At 39.4% G+C, this 17,987-nt stretch overlaps 1 protein-coding gene across 4 annotated transcripts in view; it reads right to left on the minus strand.

Annotated features, from left to right (window-relative positions):
* The window catches only part of SAMD12 (sterile alpha motif domain containing 12), a 383,927-nt gene that overhangs the window by 198,299 nt on the left and 167,641 nt on the right, over positions 1 to 17,987 (minus strand). For all 4 annotated transcript variants that reach the window (XR_011493306.1, XR_011493305.1, XM_014828762.3 and 1 more), the window contains exon 3: positions 15,596 to 15,725. Coding sequence is in view for 2 of the 4 variants with exons in the window: in XM_014828762.3 (XP_014684248.1) it covers positions 15,596 to 15,725 (130 nt within the window). In the remaining 2 variants the exon portion in view is untranslated. The remainder of the gene's footprint in view (positions 1 to 15,595; positions 15,726 to 17,987) is intronic.

A 17,987-nucleotide genomic window follows, 5' to 3' on the forward strand; every position in this document is an offset into this window, starting at 1 on the left:
GTGGGACCGGACACACAATTTATCTGCAAAGTGGATTTATACAACATCCAGGGAATAACTAGTAACAGCCAAAGAAAATACTTTGCATTCAACAACTGGCATAGAAATGCATTTGCCATATATTTTTAAGCGGAAAAGAGAAAGCTATGCCACTCCTAAGGTGGGATACCATTCTTATAAATCAGTATGTACAGAGACAACAATTTGAAAGGATGTACGTTGAAATGTTTGTACCAGTGATTGTTCCTGGATGTTGAAGTAGAAGGGAATTTTACACATTTGTGTGTGTATATATATATTTTCTAACTTTTTCTCATTGAATATAAAAAAGAAAAAAAATCCATGTTTTTAAAAACTATGACTCAATTTCTTTTATAACCATCTCTGAGAAAACATTATTTGGGCAGAGGGAGAAAGAAATTAGAATAGGGGCCTGCAAACTACAGCCTGTGTGCCAAATCTGGCCTGTGGCCCACTTCTATAAATAAAGTTTTATTGGAACACAGCCACCTCATTCATTTACAAGCTACACAGGCAGAGCTCAGCAGTTGTGACCTGCAAAGATCATAGGACCTGAAAAGTCAAATGGCCCTATCTGGCTCTTTACAAAAAAAGCTTGCCAATCTCTGAGTTTGAAGAATCCTTCCCCTGATATTGCATTATCCATTGCATCTTACTAGCTCTGTGAGCTTGGGGAAGTCAACCTCTGTGTCTCAGTATCCCCATACGTAAAGAGAAGGATAACTCATCTTAGAGTTGTTTTGAGGATTAAATGAGTTAATGCATAAAAACTGCTAAACACTGTGCCTGGCATATAAGGAAACTCTAAAACACATTATTCTAATTCTTATCTAATTGCTTTAAATAAGATACATTGTTCCACTACTACATTAAATCTAGTGAAACTGCCATTTTTGTTGGTCAAAATTGTTCAATACTGGAAATTTTACACAGTTCAACATAACCATACTTAAGCCATTCACTGTTCTCATTTGTCCTGTGTAAACTGTAATCTCTGAGATAGTATCAATCTCATTAAGGCAGTTTGTGGCTAGCTAATTTGTCATGAAGGGCTAGAAATCAAAATCTAGCATTGTTGTACCCAAATCCAGACATCTGGATGTCTGAAACAATAATGCTATATTTGTATTACTCTTTGTTACCTGTGAAACGCAGGCAAATTAGCACTAAATGTACCTATGTTGTGACAGATTGTATTCCTGCCCTGTTGCCCTCAACAGAAGCTTTTCAGACAAAGGATATTCTTTCTACCCTACAAAATAACACCTGTCTCTTGAATTTTGGTGGGCCCAGCGAGCTTCCACAACACTGTGACAATCACTCTTGGTGCTGAGCAGAGATCCAGACAGAGCCTGCCAAAATATCCCTGGGAAGAACTGCCTGAAGCGAGTCTGGGACTCTGGACCCGGCAAAATTTCAAGAGTCTGTCATTCAAGTACACTTAAAGATGGCATTTGGGGGCTTAGTACAGATCCAAAATAGGAGTTCTTTAAAAAAGTAAAATGGAGCTTCTCCAAGAATGAGACAGGAAGACAGACTTGAACATCAGTACAATGTAATTATAAGAAGCTGCAGATAAGAGAGTATAGGATGAGCTTCATGAAAAGGAGGCAAATCAGGAAACTGGGGGACTAATCAAAGTATTCTTATCAACAGAAATGAAGAAATGCTTTAAGTTCAATGCTCAGCCTATCAAAGGAAGAACAAACTCAATTTAATCCAATCAACACTTATTAAAGGTCTATTTTATGCCAGACACTGGGTTAACACAGCTAGAGATAGTAAGATAAATCAGACGCTATTTCTTCCCTAGAGGAGTTTCTGGGCTGGTGGAAGGGAGATAAACATGTAACCAAATAACAATATAACGTGATAAGTGTTATAATGTTAACAATAATAGCTGTCATTCATTCATTGCAAAAAATGTAAAGAAAATACAGAATGGAAAAATTAAGTCTGCCTGGAAAGGCCCAGAGAGAGAAGGGAAGAGAGAAATAATTTGACTTAGCCCTTGAAAATTACTAAAAGTTCACAAGGTAAACTATGTTGGGGCAAGAATGAGAGTGGTCTGCACTTTGGGATAGGACGGGCATGAGGAATGGCCAAAAACGGACCTAAGGACTGTTTATGAAGGGCCTTACATGCCAAACTTAAGAATCTGGACTTTATCTAATAGACAATAAGTCTTTTCAAGCTGGAAGTGACTTGGTCGAGTCTGATTTAAAAAGAAAAAAGAATAGATGCTTTCCTAGAGAGGCATGAAATAGAACCACAGAAGATTGTTCCGGGGAGAGTCTACGAAAACCTAGACCAGTAAGAATAGAAAGCAGGGATGTGTACAGGATACTGCATGTTTTCCAAGTGAAAAGCACAAGTAGAGGCAGAATGTCTGAAGAACCAGAAGCAAGGGAAAAGCAGATGAGCCAAATTCTGGTGTGGGAGCAGGGAGGGCCAGATAGGCAGAGAGAAGAGCACAGGTTAGGGTATTAGCTTTGGGAGAGAGAACATCTTTTGCTCAGAGACAGAAAGGAAGTAGGTAAGGAGGGGTATAAATACAAATAATATTGCAGGGAGAGATGTTAAGGAAATTCATCATCATTGGTGTCTACTCTCAGAATAATGAAAGCAGAGAGAGATGGGGGCTTTGTGGAAAGGCAGCTAGGTATGAAACTGCCGTTGCAGACTGAGAAAGGGAAAGGCTAGAAATAGCGAAAAAAACTATCCAATAGCTTCATGATCCACCTGGGCCAACAACTCAGACATTGGCACTCTCTCTCATCCACACAGTTAGTTGATTTTTTCCAAGAGTTTTGAGCTTGTCACCTCACTCATCATTAACAATGCTATGACACTGACATTGAATGACACCTAAGAGAGGAAAATCTATTTCCGTAGCCTGACACTCAAAGCCTTCTCTAATGTAGCTCTCAATCTACTCTTCTGATCTATCTCTGCCTCCATCACTGATTCCTTCCTCAGGGTTCATAAACCCAAATGCTTTCAGGCTCAGAAAGGTGACACAAGTGTGAGAAGAGGCAGGGTATGAGGCAATAGGGAGTGGTGTGGTCCATGGCTCAAAAAGCTGTTACATTTTCCTTTGAAATTCTCTACGGGTCAAACAAAATATTTAAGTACAACTCGATATTTTAAGGACTTTCTTTTCCAAAATTTTATGCAGGACAAATTCAGCCTCCTGCAAGCAGAGTTCCTAATCAACCAAACTCACAGATATGAGTTCCTTCTCACATCTTCTACAGTACTTACCCTATGTTTATTTTCTGAGTTACTCATACTTGTAAGATGCTATTTTTCATATCATAGAGGTCAAAACATGAGGTTTGGATTCAGACAATCCTGGGTTAAAACCTTGACTTTGCCTCTTTTAGGCTTGTATGACATAAGACAAGATATCTAAGTTTTCTGAGTCTCATTTTCCTCATTTGTAAAATGAGCATAATAATATTACCTTACAGGGTTGTGAAGATAAAATTAAATAATATATATATATGTGCAAAATTCTTGTTGGAGTGCCTGGCATGTAACCACTCAATAAATAATTTAAAAAATATATGGTTTCCCCAACATTGATAATTTCCCTAAGGGCAAGAACCAAATCTTCTGAATTCTTTATATTCTGAGTTACTAGAGAAATATCTTGGGAGTATGCGATCCTAAGTATATGTTTGGGACATAAGCTGATGTTTATTTACAATAATTATTACTACTCAAAAATGCATTGAGCAAAGCAAAATTTTGGTGGGCTGGGGAAACTGAAGCTGACTGATGGGTTTTAGGGGCCTAATTAGAGAACTGAGATACTCTTAACAATGAAACAAAAACCACACACACACACATATATGTATGCATACACACATACATATACATGTACAGATACACACACACACATTTATATTATTCTTTACCATTTGCAAAGTAATTTTTATACTGTCTTTTGCTTCTCACAAATCTCTGTATGGATTCCATACAACGGCAGGCCAATAATAACTGATACCAATTTTGTAAGGTACACATTATCATAATTATATTTCAGAGAAAGTGAAACTGAGTCTCAGAGAGGTTAAAGAGACTTGGCCAAGGTCACACACAGTGAATGACCAGCGGAGGGGCCTCCATTCTAGGTCCCCGCCATGCATGCTTTCTCTAAGCTTTCATAACCATCTAAGATATGAAGCCTGCCAAGAGCAATTACACACTTAACAGTCACATTACCCTAAAGTTAACATAGGAATTGAAAAATACATCTAATGAGACTCTGAATGAGGAACATGAAAGTCCGAACACAATGGCCTAGACTGTCACTGGCCAAAATCTCTTGAGGACAGTAGTAGTTCATCAAATCAGTGCCACAGGATCTTAATCAATCCCATGTGTGGGCTTCAGTTTCCTCATCAATAACATATGGCATCACGCTCATCACCATAAACTATGCCATTTGAAGGAAGAGAGTCGTCGGTCCACTTAGCTGATTGCCTGTAAAAGGGCATCATTTCCAGGCCCTCAAATAGACTGTGAAGACAGAGGTTCTGCCCATGCAACCTGGGGCTCTATAAAGATGGGGAATCTGACTCGACGAGAAGACAGTACATGGTACATTAATATTCAAACAGGGATTGGGAGCAAAACCAAGGGGAGGGGATCTCTAATTTTGCAATCTGACTTCAGTACTTCCCAAGAACACACAAAAACAAAATAGTATGACAGAGTAATTAACAGAGTCTTCAGTTAAAAAAAAAAAAAAAAAAAAAAAAATCAAATGGATATAGCAGCTAAAAAAGCAAACAGGGACTTATTAAAAGAGATTGTGCTTACTCAACTGAATTTCTCGGATAGGGTGAAAAGCTCAGGGTTCAAAGCAAGCAGCAAAGGAAGTAAGACTTTTGGTCATATTTGATTTAGTATCACGCGACACTCTCATAGGGGAGTAGAAAAGTGGAATAAAGAGGAGGAAAAGCTGGTTGAAAGTAAGGAAGTATGAGATTGAGTTTGTGGCTATGAAATCCTCTTTCTGCTCCTGGAATTTGGCGTGGAAAAAAATGCTTACTAAAAGGGTCTTGTCCACTCCAGGCCCCCACTCTGATTACTTTGATGTGAGGCAACTTGCTGGACTTTTCCTAAGAATGAGTCTGCTATCCTCCCATAGCAGTGTGACCTACCTTTTAACATTTTCTGATAATGTAAGAAATTGTGTGCCCTTGTGCAACTCAGTTTAGCTCTGGGCCTCTGTTTATTTACGTGAGTAACAGGAGACGGGGGAGGTTCTTTCCAGTCTTACATCACAGAACCCCCGGTGTCCCACATTTCTATCCCACTACAGGTTGCACAGTGTGTGGCCCATAGTGGTGCCCATTAAATGCTTATCAATTCACCAAACACAGACCCATGTTGACGACGATAGGTAACATTTATTGAGCCCCGACAATGTGCCAGGCACCGCTCTACGGATTTTCCAGATTTTAACTTCTCTGATATCCCAACAAGCCTGTGCAGTAGGTCCACCTGATGTTAAGTGCTCAGCAACTGTACTTACCTTGAGTTGCCCACTGAACTCTCAACCTCGCTTCATCTGTAACAGCTTGCAAGATTGCGATCTGGTAATTTGCTAGCACTGAACAGTTCCAGGCACAGTTCTAGGTACATGACAGGCATCCTCTCATCACATACACACAGTTCTCAGCAGCTCCTCTTGTTCAGAAAGCCTCCAAGAGACAACAGGCATTATTAAAGATGTCAGGGGCTTTCTAAAGCATAGTTACAACTTTGATAAGAGTTTTCCTCCTGCTGGCATTGCCTTTCTGAGCTCTCAGAAGCCAGTGGCTGGGTCTGCTCTCTGGGGCTGGCTGGGAAAAGACAATAGGGTGTCTGGGAAGTGAGAGGAGTACTGGATAAGGGTTCAGAAAGCTGGTTCCTGATGTGGCTCTCCATTTCCTGGCCACGGGACCTAGGCAAACCTTCCCCTTCAGTCTCAGTTTCCCAAACTACAAAACATACAAAAGCAGAGAGGGGAGGGGTAAAATATCCCAAAAAACCTTGAATCAGGTAGCTGTAAGAATCCTCCCACCTGTAAGTGTAGTCTTGATTGTAATAATTCTACAGTGGGCAGTCAGTTAATAGAAGAGCAGTGTATGGGGTATATTTAAGTCTATGCTATTGGTTAAAAAAAGGATCTTCCTTCTGTTGTAGTTCTCTATCTATAAAACAACACATAGTTCATTGGGTGGCAACTTCCATTCTCATCCTGTCAAATATCATCACTAATAATAAATTCTGTATTTAAGATATCGATGTGTCTCCTTAGAGCAGTAGTTTCCTCATGCTAGTCTACAAAGTAGACTGTGTTCTTAGTAGCAGTTCTGTGATGAAAATGGGAGAGAGAAAAATAATTGTATGCTTTTCTTAAAGTAAAATTTATTCCATTTTTAAATTGTGAGGTTTTTTTGTTAAAATTTCTTTGGTTTGTAAAATGGTCGTGAGGGTAGCTTTTAATTTAAAATATTAATTCATAAAATACGAAGGTGGTAACTATATGCCATTGTGAAAATATTTTCTGAAATTTAACTTATCTGTGAAATCCAGAAGTTTTGGATGCAGTAGTGTAGGCTCAGATGAGCAGAATCCCAATAACACAAGCAAGTTGTTCTCCTTTTATCAGGGGTAATCTTCCAACAACTGGTAAAACTATGCACCTTTTTTGTAAGAATGTTCTGCTATCTTCAGATTGTTCTTCCAGTGAAAAATGCACAAAGTAGATTTTTAAACTCAATCGCTGCCTCTATATATAACAGATAAATGAATATAAAACCACATCCATCCATCCATCCATCCATCTACCATCTTTAATCTAAATGATCCTATAGCCAGTATGGAAAGATGGAGGGTGACATTTACACTTTTTCCTTTTAAAAACAAGATGCTATTTTAGAAAATTTGGAAAGCACACAAGTTTTTAAAAACCAACTTTACTGAGAGATAATTTACATACAATAAATTTCACACATTTGAACTGCCAAGTAGATAACTTTTGGGAAAGACATAAAGTATTTTCATCACCACAGAAAGTCCCTTCTGTGTCTGGTGAGATGACCATATGACTTTCTTCATTTATTTTCAAAAACTGAATCAACCTTCCATTCCTATGCACACATGGCCATGATGTAATATCCTTTTTGTCTATCGCTAGATTCAATTCGCTTGTATTTTGTCCAGGTTTTTAGGTTTATATTCATGAATGATATTGGTCTATACCATACCACGTGTCAGGGTTACTCTGGTCTCACAAAATGAGTTTGGAAGTGCTTCTCTTTTCTTTTATTTCCTGAAAGAATTTGTGTAAGTTTGGCTGCTAATACTTGACTGTTTTAATTCACTGGGAAAGCCTGTGCTTGGAGTTTTCTTTGTGGGAGCTGATTAAAAGTTTAATTTATCAAGAGATATGTGTTTTATTTAGATTTCCTAGCTTTCTTCAGTCAGTTTTGTTAAGTTATGGCTTCTAAGGAAATTGTCAATTTCATCTAAGTTGTTAAGTTTATTGGGATAAACTTGTTCATAATATTCTATTATCTTCTAATGATGTAGAAAATTTAGTGATATCCCCACTTTCTTTCCAGATACTGTCTCTTTTCCTTTACAGTCTAGCTAGCCATTTATTACTTTTGTTGATCTTTTCAAAGAACCACATGTTCTTGTATGTTTTTTGTCTCATTGATTTCAGTTCTTACTTTGTGATTAATGTGTTCTTCCTTTTCTAACTTCTTAAGTTGAAAATTTAATTCATTGATTTCAAGAATTTCTTCTTTCTAATATAGCATTTAACACTATAATTTTCCTCTAAGTTCAACTGCAGCTGCACCACACAAATGTTTAAAAAATTACGTTTCTATTATCATTCAGTTTAAAATATTTTCTAATTTCTCTTGTGACTTTTTCTTCACTCATGTGGTTACTTGGATGAGTGTTAAGCTCCTAATTATTTGGGACTTTTTTGATATCTTGTGAAGGGGAACAAAATTTGCCATCCCAAAATGTGTCTCTTTAACATGATCATTACTTTAGGCTGATTATTTTTAAGAAACAAAAGACTCAAAGTTCTTCTTGTCATCTGCCCCTAACTACCTAAAAGAATTCAGATAATAAAACCCCTTCAGGAAGGGAGCTATCACCATAGCATAACATGAACTATATGATAGGCAGGGAAAAACCTAGAAAAGTCTGTTTGTTAGACTCCCTCCTGTGCCCCATTGTTTCTGTGTGGCCAAGTGGTCCTTTTCACTACCTGTGAACTATCTTTTTTCTCTTTAAAACTCCTGACTCTCCTCACCCCCAACATTCTCTTTTGTCTTTAGCTGAGGATGGTATCTAAAGTGAAGACTTTGGCCATTTTGGTGAGTTACTTGGTTTTCCTGGGTTTCTCCCATGTAGACATGTTATTAAACTTTCGTTTTTCTCCTGTTAATCTGTCCTTTATTACAGGGAGTATCTCAGCCAAGAACTCCAGAAGGTTAGAGGGAAAATTATTTTCCTCCCCAACATTTGTTAATGATTTCTAATTTAATTCTGTTGTGCTCAGAGAACGCACCCTGTAAGACTTCAGTTTTCTGAAATTCATTGAGACTTTCTTATGGCCTGGCATCTAGTATATCATGGTGACTAACTCTCATGAACTTGAAGAAAGTGTGTATTCTGAAGCTGTTGGTTGTAGTACTCTCCCTGGTATGAGGTGGTGGCTATGTAATTTTAAATAAATGAATTAACTATGATTTAGCAAATAAGTGAAAAGTATAGAGAGGGATTAATTAAGGGGCTGAAATGAAACTATTTAGAGAGAAAGGAAGAAGCCAGTGTAGCTAGATTGAAGATGACAGAATGACTATAAGGAAGCAAATATCCAGAGAAAATAGGAGATGTCTGGTTAAAGTAGAGGCAGAAAAGGTTACCTGTAGAAGGGAACAGCGCATGTCTTCTGAGACAAGAGGAAGGAGCAGATAGATGGAGTAGAAGGTAAAAATTTTTAGGGAAATCCTATCAGTATAAAACTTCTCCGTGTGTCAGGAGGAGGACATCTAGCGATGAAGAGGGAACTTGGCAGGAGGCATTTTGGGATATCCAGTCAACAGTCTACTGGGATGAAGGAAAGGACTGGGAGATGGCACCATGGCTCCATGAGGCCTGGCAGCAAGAATCTGTACTGGGAACGGTCATCAGAGCTTTCTTCAGAAAAGGTTTCTAATCTGGAAACCTAAACAAGACCTTGGAGGGGGTTTCAGTTAAACCTCAACAGAACTCTCTATAATTAATATTTTCAACTAGCAACTTAATATGACAAGTCCTACAACAGATCCTGTCCCGGGAGCCAAAGGATGGGTTACGTAATCCAGATGAGAACTGAGAAAGGTTTTCTGTAGGAGGAGGCATCCAAACTAAAGCCTGAAGGGGAAGTTTGATTATCCAGGTAAGTGAGTGGGTTTGAGCATGACAGAAGAGAGCATGGCATCTGAAAGCTATGCAAAGCAGGCCTGCAGCTTAGAGCAGGAGGGAGTAAGGAAAACCAAACACTATAACCACCACCAGCATCACCACCACAATCCAAAATCTTGGACCAAAAAAATGTTGCTTTTAAAAAATTATGAAATTCTCACCCCTGGAGGTGTTCAAGCAAAGGTTGGCTGGCCACATAGCAGGGATGTTGGCAAGGATACCTGGGGAGACATTTGGCTGAACTGGTAGAGGGACAATCACTCCCCACTCTTCCTATTCCCTTACGGAAGGACTTGCCTGGCTAATACTCCTGGCCTCTCTCCTGTCCTCTATTTGGTGCCTTTGGCAGCAGGAAATGGGCTTGCTCAGCCCAGTCTTATGTTCTGTCCTTGCCCGTGACTTGTGTGCCTGATGCAGTCTACCACATAGTAGAAAGAGTAGTGCCCAGGTGTGCCAGTGACCACAATGCCTAATTTAGAAAGAAAATACTCTTAGCAAATCAGTTTGTCTGAAGACCTAAATGACATTCTCCAGAAAGCTTTATGAGGCATGAAGCTGATATTTTGATCTCCATTTATACTTCTCATTCAAAGAGCTATTTTTTATCAATGCCATGAAAACTTGGATGACACCTAAAATCCTTTCCAATATTCACAAGTCTACTATCCTGCATCATCAGGACAACCAAGTTCAGCATCCTCAGGTTAAGGATGCTGAGGAGTATAAAGGTGACGTTAGTAAGCTTTCTATCAAAGGGGGTTAAAAATGAAGAATAAATGCTATTGGAAAATTAACTTACGGGAAACAACTCATGCCCTGATGATGTCAAAACTTTGCAGATATAAAATCTTGTCAAAGTTCAATAAAAAACATGCAGAACAGTTCATACAAACGAGAAATGTAACAAAATACAAAGATATAGAAAAGTAGAACACAATATCCAGTGGGAAAACTACAATAAAGACAAAAAAAATGTACACACGAGGCAGTGTGGTAGTTAAATATGCACACACTTTCTGTGGCTATCCTGGATTCTACAAAGCAGTATTCTCACAGGTACATCCCATAAAGTAATTATTCCACTTCTTTTGACACTCGTTAACTACACACCCCACTGGTCTCCATGGGTAACTCTAACCATGATAAAAGACTAGGAAGACAAGAGCGAAAGATAAAGGGGTGGAACAGCTCAGAGAAATTAGCACTGAAAGGAACAATGTTAGCAAATGCACAGGGCCACAATCCAAAGGTCTGGAAAAGATAAAGAAGTTTTCCTTTTCTTCAATAGCCTCAGCCAAATGGCCAAATTTCAGGGCGCTGCATCTCAGCAGAATATTTTGCAAGGGGGAATGAGGTACAAGTGGGCAGTGGTTGAAGCACAAAAAGGACCAGCAGCATTCACCTATTTTGTAGGAGACCATTGAGAAATACGACAAGTCAATTCTGACCATTTCAGGGGAGACTCACATGATAACTCTTTATTGCTGCAGAACTCTAGATATCTAAAGGATTCCCAGTGCTGTTCCATGAAGCAGACTATATGAAAACCTTTTACATATTCAAAATAGCTTTTAAAAATATTTTGTATTCTGGGGAGCACTAAGTGCTTCACCCATGAAAATAAGTCTTTAAAGTTGGTAGGGAAAGAACCCTTTACAGATGGAGGACCTGACGCTGAAGGAGGTGAGCTGACTGCAGGAACCACCACAGGAAGACTATCAGGCACAGCCAGGGGCTGAAATGGCCTCCAACTTGCAAAGATTGTTAACTGTGCATAAAAGAGAATCTGAGAGTCGCCTGTGAGCTTACACCTGGCCCCAGCAGAGCTTGCTCGTCAGCATTCCAAGCTGGACCTCAGAAAGCTGGGGAAGCAATTTTGCAAGCACAGGAAAATAGACAAATTTCTTTCCTTCAAGCCTAATCTGATGATTTAAATCTATCTATCCTAATGCCTCTCAGGTGTTCTAACCATCTTATGCCTTTTAAGAGCACTTCTGCAGGGAGTTAACACTAGTAGCTTCTCTTCTGATTACACACATCTGCCACAAAATAGCAGGTGCCTTCTAGACACAATGAATTTCTAACAGGAAATTTGCAAAAGGTTTTGAAAGCTGGTGGGTTAAAACATATCTCAGGTTTTCTCAGACTTTGGGGAAAGAGGCAGGAAAGTTTGTTTACAACTTAACATCCTTCAAACAAAGGCATCAGGAAAATGTTAATCTCGTGGAATTTCTGGCTGAAAGATAAATTAAAAAAATTAAACAACCACCAAGGTTAAAGGGTAATTTTCAAAAAAGGTTAAAATCACGCCTCTCATCAAATACAAAAATGAACACTTTTTTTTTATTTAACTCATTAATGAGAATAATGTAAGATATGACAATCAGCTCAAAGGAGAATTCAAACAGCAGGCACCTTTATAGATCTGGAAGAATAAAACACATGTTTAAATGGGAGGCAAAACTCACCTTTTCCACTGTGCCTAGGTAAGTCAACTGAACCTCTGTGGGACAGAATTTACACATCTACACCAAGAATTATTTTGTATTACTATCAGTTATCTACAACATACAGAGTTACAAAAAAGCTCTGAAGGATCAGAATCAGATAACCCAGAATGTTGTGCTATTGATGATGCATGGTTTTCCATGGAAGCACAATGTTTTCCCTATACAGATCACTGACCATCTTATTTATTGCTGCATTCCCAAAACCTGGTACAGGGTAAATGCTCCATAAATATTTGTTAAGTGGATAAATGTCTACTGCATATCAGGCATTAAGCTAGGCCCTTCACATGCATCATCCCATTTAATCTTCCCAACAACCCTTTAAGATAAAGATTATTCTCATTTCACTGATGAGAAACTAACTTGTGTGGTGTTGTCCAGCTATTATTACTTGTCAAAGACTGGAGGTGAGGACCAGAGGGGAGACGCTGACTCAGGTCTATGATCAGACAGCCCATATTCTTTGTCTTCTTCTTTCCATTTAATATATGTCCTTTTTATTTACCATCACTGTACCATCTGCCTCTAAATTAGGGGATTGTTTGTATGTTACATTGATATAATATGCTTCCTTGATGAGCATGATATTGGAGATCCTTACTTTAAGAAAAATAAATGAACAGCAGTATTCAAGAGAATCTAAGCATAAATGAGAGACACAAGAACATCCTTATTGTAGCCTTGCAGAGAAACACAGGGTATTTACCAGCCCACTTTGCCGTCCCCCACTTAGATGGTCATTTCCCAATTTTTAGGATAAGATAGATGTTTTCACAGAAATCAGAACAGCACTTAGGAAAACAGTGGCAGCTAACATTCAATACTTGCTTACTATGACCGTAAACTACTCTCACAGCAACAGTAGGAGGTGGGTATTATCATCTCCTTTTTACAGGTAAAGAAAGCCGAAGCATACCGAGTAACCTGCACAAAATCACACAGCTAAGTTGCAGCTCTGGGCTTTGACTTGGCACTTGTAACCACTGCCCTGCCCTCACCCTAAGTCACTCTACTGCCTGCACAGGGTGTTGAGGTTTGCTCCTTCATCATGTCTTGATTTTTCCAAACCTCCTTGCCCTGTTTATCACAGCCTCCAAGGGGACCAGGATGCCCAAAGTTTCTAGCATCCTAGGGCTTGTAACTGCAGGCTGGCTTAAGTCCTGAAATCTATTTTCTGGCCACTTGGCACTTGTGATCATTTGAGTACTTTACATTCACCCTTGGATAGGCAGGGGCCAGAAAACAGGGGAGAACAGCGGGCTTCTGAGGCCTCAGATTGGTGAAGTCAAAAAGACGTGGGCCAAATGTTAATCCAAAATCACTCTCTCTGTTCTCTAAGTTCCCAAATAATTCCCTGCTGTCTTTTCTTGCCAGGAAACAGGCTGCCCTTAGAATGAAGTAGTGGTAGGTATGCTTCTAGACACCTCCAGATGAGTCTTGACATGTAAGGTGCAATGCTGGCATGTAGATGGTGTCAATAAATGGTCCTCTTGGCGGTTTTCTTACATTATTTCATTTAATCTTCACAATAACTCTGAGGCAGGTATTATCATTGTCTCTATTTTGGAGATGAGGAAGTCAAGTTAAATAACTTGCTCAGCTTAAGCAGCTTGCCCGAGATCCCAAGAAGGTTGCAATTTACCAACACCAGCAATGTCTCATGGAGACCAAGTGTGCTACCAAAAGCAATATGACAGCTGTTTGAAACCCCCTTTCCTCATGTCACTTAGCAGAAAGCCTTGGGAAGTAGTACCATTTACTCCATAAGCATTGAAGCATGAGATCTTTATTTCTGCGGGGCGTAATGCTCACCCTCTTCAAACCATTATAAATGCTCACCCTTCCCTCAAGGGTATCTCATAACTCTCATCCCTAATAAAAGATAACACTACTTTCAAATAAGATCATGAGAAAGGCTTTGCCATTACTATCACCCAGGCATTAAGAAACATTAAGCAGACACTATCCAATGAAGGCTACCGTAATCAACGAAATGGTTACTGATTGATTACTTTTCGGGGTGAAATGACTGACTCTGTATAGAATTTTCTTATATTCTTACGGGAGGGACTAAGAAAAAAACCTAGACACTTAGAATCTAAGCTAAGTAATGACACTGCCTTCAGGATTTCAGGAATTTCATCCAAAAGGGCCATTATCTGTAGTTGGAATCAGAAAGAAAGGGCAGTAAAGACCATTTTAATACTTAAATTAGGAGGATTTCATTCTGTTAACTCAGCTTGAGATGCACTTGAGTGTGTTCCTTATATATTTAAACATTACCAACTCGGTCAGCAGGAATCTATGATAATCTAGTTCAGTGTTTTTTTAAACATTATTTAGTATTAGAACCCTTTTATCCAAATCAAGTTGCCTGTACAATTTGAATATGTAAAACAGACATAAAAGGAGTGGCTTTGGTCGACATACTCATCTCAACCCAAATCTTGCCCCTTTAGCAGCCTCTAGTGCACCCAAGGGCTCCATGGAACACACTTTGAAAATCACCCATGAAGTCCTGCCCTAAGGAGGTGTGGTCTTGCCCAGATCTGAAAGCTACAGAGTAAGTACTGAACTGCAAAAATAAATACTTTCAGCTTAACGTGCTCCTTTTCAAAGTAACAGGGTGAATAGAATATAGAGAGATTAATCACAATTTCTAAAGATAGAAAGTATGAGTTTAAAAAGAGGCTTGGCATCTAGAGTGCTGAGCTACTCAAGAGCAAGTCACTTTCCCACTAGAGTATCAGTTTTCTCTTAGAAGAAAATGAAGACTCTGGAATAGAATCAGGACTTTACACTTTTCCCACTGAAGCACAGTTTTGGTGCACAGAGCAGGTTCTTCAGTCCTATCTTTCAACACAGCATTTGCAAAGGAGGAGAGAGGGAGGAATGCTAACCACACATAAGCAGAATCTCAGGGCAGCAGGGCGGGTGAAGTCTGGAAAAGACCCCCTTCCTCTGACGGGCTCCCACGGTGGACCCATCCACTCCCTGATGCCCATCCCATCCTCCAATTGAGAGATTTGATCCTAAGGCCTTTTACATATAGTTCATTACACTGTCATCTTTTCTGCTTCCAAGTGCTTCCACAGATAATACTCAAAGCTCCTTGGTCTAAATGGAGTCTTAATTTGTGCTTTGAAGGTATTCATTTTAGGGGCAGTGGGTTAATATTAGTATATTCACCTCATAATTTTCCTATTCAGAAATCTTTTCTACTTAGAACATCCACCTACTGATCCTGTAACCAAGTTACTCTGAAAGACTTCCTCCCTTTCTTTCCTCTAGGATTGGTACACTCTTATTTTCTCTAGAATCTCCTAACCCCTTACCCTGATTCCCACATACTTCTCTACTGGACTCTCAAAATCGATGCTTCTCTATGATAACCATTTATGCTTGTTAAGGAGCATGGCTCACATGGTTCTGGAATTTATCATCCCTTTTAAAGTAAACTCAGGGCAGAAAATTTCAGCAGGATGATGCTGTTTCATGGTAAGGGTATGGGAAAGGCCATGGTGATGGGAACGTGAGAGGGAGTGAAATATTTTGGATACTGCATACTTTACCAGTTATGTCATGCTGTTTGAATGACTCGCTGTAGATCTGATACTGATTTGGACAATGTTTCTTCAACCACTTGCAGACATCCTGCTGAGTCCACAGAGCCACAGGTTTTGACAGCTTCACCGTAGCTGACTACAAATAAAGAACGAAAATAAGGTCTGTTAACGCCAGCCCCATGCCTAGAAAAGCACTACTGTTAGAAGTCCTAGAGTAGGGTGAAGGCTACAAGTTGGATTCCCTGAAGATAAATGTCTGGCTCTTATCCTCTCCCTCATTCTGCAGACCTTCTCCACACCCCTGAAAACAAGAAAACGTCGAGCTGGAGAAGGCCATGAAAACCACACTCATTCTCAAGTTGTCATCTCTCCTGGGAAAAACTCCCCAGGAAGTAGAGAGTTCATCAGAAAACACTAACAACAAGACAATGCAGTTGCTAAGCAATTAATTAAATTTTAGGGAAGAAATAGCTGCTCCCAAGTGGCCTTTCTCTGTATTCCAAGAAAGTGTCCATTTCTTGTTGTCCTCTGGTATCTCTAGGGCCCAGTACAACTGGGCCCAGCAGGTGCTAATAGTTCATTTAGGAATGACTGTTACAGGATTTAGACACCTGCATCCTGAGAAGCGCAAGTCAGCCTGGGGGCTCTGGACTTAGGCTGGTCCTGTAAAGTCTAGGAATTAGTTATGCCACAGAGGGGAAGCAAAAAGTCAATTCTCCCAGCATGTGGGGAATGGTAATAAGATAATAGGGTAGCTAGACTTCATGCAGAAACCAACTAGCCAAGGCCTCTTATTGCTCACTGGATCTTTCAGGGAGGTGTTTTCGCAAAATAAAACAAAACATAGAGGTGCACAGGACCCAGCCTTTGACAGATGGCAGGTTACAAATACATTCATTCATTAACAAGCACCAGCTCTGTGCTAGATGCTGGTCTTCCTCATGGATCCCAGGAATTTGGTTGAGGCAGATAAAAGCTATAACTTTTATCATTCTCAATCAGTGTTTGCCAACAAAGTAGGATCATAATATTGATAGCTCTTTAAAGGATGCTGCCAAAAGGTGAACAGATCTGGCCTTAAATATCACTGACCTTTTCACTAGGGATCATTCTCTTTCAATCTTTCAGATTAAAGCAAAAGGGAGAACCTCAGTTTTTCATGAGCGTGATTTAACATCTTTCTAACATCTGCTAACATGTTTTTTTGACAAAGAGAGGGCTCACTTCGGCCTCAGAACCTTTATCGGAAAGCGATAGATCTAACATCTAACAACTGTCTTGTTTTATTATATTTAAGGTTGCTTTTATTTTATGGCAAACTAATTATGGAGAAAAATAAGTTTTATTTTTGGTAGTAATAGATAGTTTGCTTTTAAAAAATTTGAATAACAGGCTAATTTAAAGAAAAAAATTAAGATAATAGGACAGATGGTAACAAGATAATAGTAAAACTAGTGGAAGTGATACGTATGTGATTCGAGTTTAGAAAACAGTGCTCAGGTGTTATTTTTTATTGGTCTATTTCCACTTGTATGATTCTTTGGGCCATCACTTACAAAATAGTCACAAACACTAGTACTTAATCACTTTTTACTTTGTGATCAGGTAACTTTTTCCTTTCACTCTTATGAAGTATGGTACATTACACTTTCCAAAAATGATTTTATGTGTGTACATATATACACATACATACATATCTGCTTTGTGTTCATTGTGACTGGCCTTCTTCCACTGATATTTGGGGTTGATATTCCCTCCCCTTGAATTTCAGCAGGGTCTGTGATGGTACTGGCCAATAGAGTCCAAGAGAATTGATGCTATCTATGTCACTTCTGAGGCTAGGTTATTAAAAAGATACAGCTTATGCCTAGCTCACTCTCTCTGGCACTCACCTTTGCAACCCAACCACTATATTGTGAGGAAGCCCAGATCATGTGTAGGAGTTTTGGCTAATGCCACAGCTAAGTTCTCAGCTAACAGCCACCACCAATCCCACCAACCATCAGAAAACAAGTAAATAAGCTTCAGATGATTCTAGCCACCAGCCTTTGAATCTTCCAGCTGAGGCCCCCAGACACCATGATGCAGAGACAAACCATCCCCACTGTGCCTCAGGTGAACTCCTGACCCATATAATCCACAAGCATCGTAAACAGTTGTCTCCCACCACTAAGTTTTGGGGCAATTTGTTTTGCAACCCCATAACTGGAACACTAAGTTATATGCTCAGTGAGGATAGAACTGTTACATCTGTGCTCCTCAGAGTGCCCTGCATTTAACAGATGCTCTATGCAACCACAATGAATAAGGGAATGAATTAATGAAATGAAACCATTCTCACTGAGTCTGGGCTCACAGATCTGCTTTACTATTTATTTAATCAGCAGTGAATTTCAAG

The sequence above is a fragment of the Equus asinus genome, chromosome 12 (assembly GCF_041296235.1).
Source record: "Equus asinus isolate D_3611 breed Donkey chromosome 12, EquAss-T2T_v2, whole genome shotgun sequence".
Taxonomy (NCBI): Eukaryota; Metazoa; Chordata; class Mammalia; order Perissodactyla; family Equidae; genus Equus; species Equus asinus.